Source organism: Octopus bimaculoides, chromosome 3, assembly GCF_001194135.2.
Source record: "Octopus bimaculoides isolate UCB-OBI-ISO-001 chromosome 3, ASM119413v2, whole genome shotgun sequence".
Classification (NCBI taxonomy): Eukaryota; Metazoa; Mollusca; class Cephalopoda; order Octopoda; family Octopodidae; genus Octopus; species Octopus bimaculoides.
In genome coordinates this window covers 6,701,522-6,707,044 of record NC_068983.1, presented here as the reverse complement: position 1 = coordinate 6,707,044, position 5,523 = coordinate 6,701,522, and the positions used below count along the sequence as shown (strand labels likewise).

At 39.6% G+C, this 5,523-nt stretch overlaps 1 protein-coding gene across 1 annotated transcript in view; it reads left to right on the top strand.

The window, feature by feature from the left end:
• The window catches only part of LOC106883986 (annexin A6), a 53,726-nt gene that overhangs the window by 2,355 nt on the left and 45,848 nt on the right, over positions 1-5,523 (top strand). Inside the window, exons 2-3 of the mRNA XM_014935151.2 lie at positions 4,819-4,942; positions 5,282-5,435. Of these exons, the coding sequence (XP_014790637.1) occupies positions 4,828-4,942; positions 5,282-5,435 (269 nt within the window). The 5' untranslated portion in view covers positions 4,819-4,827. The remainder of the gene's footprint in view (positions 1-4,818; positions 4,943-5,281; positions 5,436-5,523) is intronic.

Here is a 5,523-nt window from a genome sequence, read left to right as displayed (position 1 = left end):
GCCCCTGGACTGGCTCTTGTGCGGGTGGCACATAAAAGACACCATTTCGAGCGTGGCCGTTTTCGTGCGGGTGACACGTAAAAGCACCCACTACACTCTCTGAGTGGTTGGCGTTAGGAAGGGCATCCAGCTGTAGAAACTCTGCCAAATTAGACTGGAGCCTGGTGTTGCCATCCGGTTTCACCAGTCCTCAGTCAAATCGTCCAACCCATGCTAGCATGGAAAGCGGACGTTAAACGATGATGATGATGATGATGATGATATATAGCATGGCTGCAGTCAAATGATTGAAACAAGTAAAAGAATACTATGGGCTTCTTTCAGTTTCCATCCATGAAATCTATTCAGAAGACTTTTGTTGGCCCAAGGCTATAGTAAAAGACACTTGCCTAAGGTGTTACCCAGTGGGACTGAATCCAGAACTGTGTGGTTGGGAAGCAAGCTTCTTACCACACAGCCACACCTGTTCCTGCCTTGTGGTATTTAATCTCAGCTTATGTTCCAAGTTCAAATGTCACCATGGATAACTTAGCCTTTCATTCATTCTGGGATCGATAAAATGAAGTACAAGTCGAGAACTTGGGCCACTTTAATCAAATTCTTCCCAGCAAATTTCTATCCTTTGGCATATTATTATTATTAAGGTGATGAGCTGGCAGAATCGTTAGCACGCCTGGCAAAATGCTTAACAACATTTCGTCTATGTTCTGAGTTCAAATTCTGTTGAAGTCAACTTTGCCTTTTATCCTACCAGGGTCAATAAAATAAGTAGGTGAGCACTGGGGTTAATGTAATTGACTCCCCTCCATCCCTCCCTCCTAAAATTTCAGGTGTTTTGTGTATTGTAGAAAAGATTATTATTATTATTAATAAGGCAGTGCGGTGGCAGTTTTGTTATGCTGGACTAAATGCTTAAGGATATTTCTTCTGCCTATTTGTATTCTGAGTTCAAATTCTGCCAAGGTTAACTTTATCTTTCATCCTCTCAGGGTCTATGAAACAAGTATCAGTTGAGCATTGGGTGGGGGGTTGTCATTGCTTTGCTCCTCGTGACTGATTTACTTATCATCTCTTCATCATTTTAATGTTGTTAACTTTCCCATGCTTTTAGGGATGAGTAAGAACTCAATGACAGAAAAGAAAATTTTAATAAAACTGAATAAATGAGTGGAAATCAGACCAGTGAGTGTGTTAAATTAATAAGGCACTAAAAGAGAATGACTCTCCCCAGACACAATAAAATTTCAGACAGGTTTTGATGTTCCTCAGCCAAGCATACTCTTCACCGTTTATTTGCTGAAGTAGTGACAAGAGAATCACTAGATAAATGCACAATATTATAGACGAGGAGCTGGGAAAAATTATTGTATTATAAAATAACAAATTAGTGTATTTAATTACTCAGATTACAATGATGTTAATTATTGAACTGATATTACTTTTTCTCTCTTCTAATTAGCTTCTTAATGCTAACTTCATTAAATATGCTAATATTGATTTTTTTTTTTTATACAAACACAGTATAAGATGGCAAACAGAGAATTACCAGCATGCCAGACAAAATGCTAAGTAGCGTTTCTTCTGGTTTCATGTTCTGAGTTCAAAGTACACTGAAGCTGACTTTGCCCTTCATTCCTTCAGGGTCGATAAAATAGTACTGGTCAAGCCCTGGGGTCTATGTAAGCAATTACCTCTCTCCCACAAAATTTCAGACCTTGAACCAATAGAAAAGATACAAAGAGTATGACTGAATAGTTTAAAGGTTTGCTTTGTTATCACAAGGTTCCAGGTTCAACCTGGATCAAAGTTTTTTTACTTTAGTCTTTGAGTTGACACTACACTTATGAATGAAAACTGGACAGACCGATAATGTACAGAAGGTTGTTTGATGGGTTGTACCGGTAATTCAAAGGTCCAGTCTTATGCTAACACTACCCCTTGGAATTACATTAAGGCAAAATGTGTGCATTAAGGGTACACATGTAGCCTTAATGCTTTGTGAGAGCCTTGGGAAAAGGAAAGGCTAGGGTTGTCAACCTTGACAACAGATGAAATAGTGGAATCCTTCAGGCAGTTTGGTGCTCTCTTTGAGACCCTTCATGCATCTCCAGGGTAGGTGCAGCTCCCCAGCCCTAAAAGGCAACTGACCTAGGAGAAGGCCTCTCCAATGTGAAACCTACCCCTGGTTGGTTGCCATAGCCGTCTTAGGCCACTGAGCTATCGTTTTCAGGTCTCCATGTCTGAAAAGTGGGATTGAAATGTATGGAACTGGTTCAGTTTAAAACTAATCAGCACAGACAGCAAGAAGAGCCCTGCAACGTCAAAGATTGGTTTACTTAACACTTGAGGGCATGCCATTCATTCTCATGATCTTTGGACATGAAGAAACTGCCATCATATCATGTGTGTGATATACTTAGCCATTTACACAGGAATTCAATAAATAGGTGGATTAATTGATTGAACAGCTGAAATTTCATGGCTGGAAATTCTAAGGAGCATTACTTAGCGAGATTAATCAGTTGATGCTTGTCTCTAAGCAAATAAATCTTGGTGATAACAGTATATTGTTCTCTGGGTGACGGACACCCAAACAAAACCACTGACTACAAGAAAATGTAGGAGCTGTTATGTAGTCACTCAACCTGCTAGAAACAACTGCCAAATCTTAAATTACATTGGATAAAGTAATTCAGACAACATGCCTTAAAAAAAAAGATAAAATGATGGTTGTGTGGTTAAGAAGTTTGATTCCCAACCACATGGATTAGGGTTCAGACCAACTGCATAGCACCTTAATTAAGTGTTTTCTAATGTGACCCTGGGCCAAAAACCTTGAGTAGATTTGATTGATTGAAATTGAAAGAAGCTCATCATGTGTGTGTGAGTATGTGTATGTATGTATGTATATGTGTGTGTGTTTGTTTGTCTCCTTATTACTTGACAACTGGTGCTGGTTTGTTTATGTTCCAGGAACTTAGCAGTTCAGCATACTTTAGCTCCGTTTCCATAGCAACAGTCCCACTACTATTTTTTTATCGGGCCTTGTACTTGAACTTCTTATCTCCTAGCATAAAGCCACCTTCCTCTCTAACTCAAAAGCAACCTTAGTCTTGCTGCTTCACTTGTCCTGGCACCATTTAAAAAGCATCCAGTACTCACTGCAAAATTGGTTGACATTAAGGAAGGCATCTAGCCATGAAAACCATGACAAAACAGACATAGGAGCATTCTGGATCCTGTCAAATCATCCTGTTTATACCATCTTGAGAGACGAATATTAAAAGATAATAACAATAGAACTGTTAAGATTGAACAAATGTGAATTTAAAGATTAACAAACGCAAGGATCCTGGTGTCATGCAAATGGCACCTTTGCCAGTGGCACATAAAAGCACCCATTACACTCTTGGAGTGGTTGACATTAGGAAAGTTAGCACCTGTGCTGGTCACACATAAAAGCACCCATTACACTCTCCGAGTGATTGGCATTAGGAAGGGCATCCAGCCGTAGAAAACCATGCCAAATCAGAATGGAGTCTGGCGCAGCCTTTCAGCATGCCAGCCCAGTCAAACTGTCCAACCCATGCCAGCATGGACAACGGCCAGTAAATGATGATTAATAAGAAGTAAAAAAGCTAAGGTAAAGTTTATCTTTAGTCATGCTGACCCATACAGGCCCAGTTTCCTGGTTTCCGTGGTGAATATATTCCCCACCTGGATGGGATGCTAGTTCATCACAGGATTACTCATTTTTCCCAGCTCAGTGGACTTTTAAAGCAATGTGAAATAAAGTGTTTTGCTCAAGAAGACAACTCATTGCCCAGTCAGGAATTGAAACCACAATCATGTGATCATTAGTCCAACACCTTTACCACTAAGCCATGTGCCTCCTCAGTAATAGGAGGTCATTGTAAGCATATCGCATTTGGTGTTGATATGGTTGATTATGACAATGATGTTGATGCTACTACGGCTCATTATGTTAAGGTATGATGATGATGATGCTGCTGGCTGATCAGTTGTTATTTAGTGCCGATTCCAAACAGCCATCTTGTCTTTTTGTGTACTCTTTTTACTCTTTTACTTGTTTCAGTCATTTGACTGCGGCCATACTGGAGCACTGCCTTTAGTCGAGCAAATCGATCCCAGGACTTATACTTTGTAAGCCTAGTACTTATTCTATCGGTCTCTTTTGCCGAACCGCTAAGTTACAGGGACGCAAACACACCAACATCGGTTGTCAAGCGATGTTGGGGGGACAGACACGGACACACAAACACACACATATATATATACATATACATATATACGACGGGCTTCTTTCAGTTTCCGTCTACCAAATCCACGCACAAGGCTTTGGTCTGCCCGAGGCTATAGTAGAAGACACTTGCCCAAGGTGCCACGCAGTGGGACTGAACCCAGAACCATGTTGTTGGTAAGCAAGCTACTTACCACACAGCTACTTGTCTTTGATCCTTTTGGAGTTGAAGAAATAAGTAACAGCCAAATAGTGAAGGGAGGGTTGATGGAATCGGCAACCGCCACAATTTCAGGCTTTGTCCTATGGTAGAAAGAGTAGTTGTTATTTGTGTATTTCAAATATTGCATTTTTTTTTCCTCAAAATCTCCAAGCAACAAGATATTGTTGGTATTCTAGGATTATTGCCCACAAGATGAGAAATATTTCTGAAAGAGTGTAATGAGTATTAACAGAATGGGAAGACAGTTTCAAACAAGAATCAGATCAAGAACGCTTCAGCTGTGACTTCCATTAGAACTGCATAAAATAATGTGAACCTTCATATTTCTTTCCAGGAATGAAAAATGCCAAGTGCTGGAGGCGTGTGCCCTCCAATAATTACACCTTTACATAACCGGCCTACAACAAATTCAATAACAACCAAAATTAATATATCTACTTTGATTCAATTAAGTTCAGGTAAGTTAACGATTTCTTTTTCTTCCCTTTGGCTTGGTAGCCAGGTATCTCCTCCACAGCAACACACCTGTTTCTGCCCTCATTCTTGATCTAATCCAGGTGTCCTCACATAATAATATATAATAATATTAGTAGTAATAATAATAATAATAATAATAATGATAATGATTTCAAATTTTGGCACAGAGCCAGCAATTTCAGAGAGGGGGGTAACAAGCATCTTTAACAGAACACCATGACATTTGCTGCCCCTTTTGCGCTCACAGCGCACTTAAGGGGACAGTAGTGCTCGGGTTAAGAATCACTGAACCAGAACATATTGTATCCATATACTTGCAGAAACACAAGGTTGCCGTATATATTTTACAACTGATGGGACGAAACCAAGTCATTTCAAACGTAAAGTGGCTGGTCGGGAAATCACATTCAAATACTTTGCTCCATTTACTCTGAAACCTGGGAAGAGAACAATTAAGACTATTGCTGTGTCCAGGTAAAATAAATTGTATCTGCTTCATTTGGCTTTCTCCAGTCTTAGTGCAGCTATTTTTAAAAATATATATATATATATATATATATAT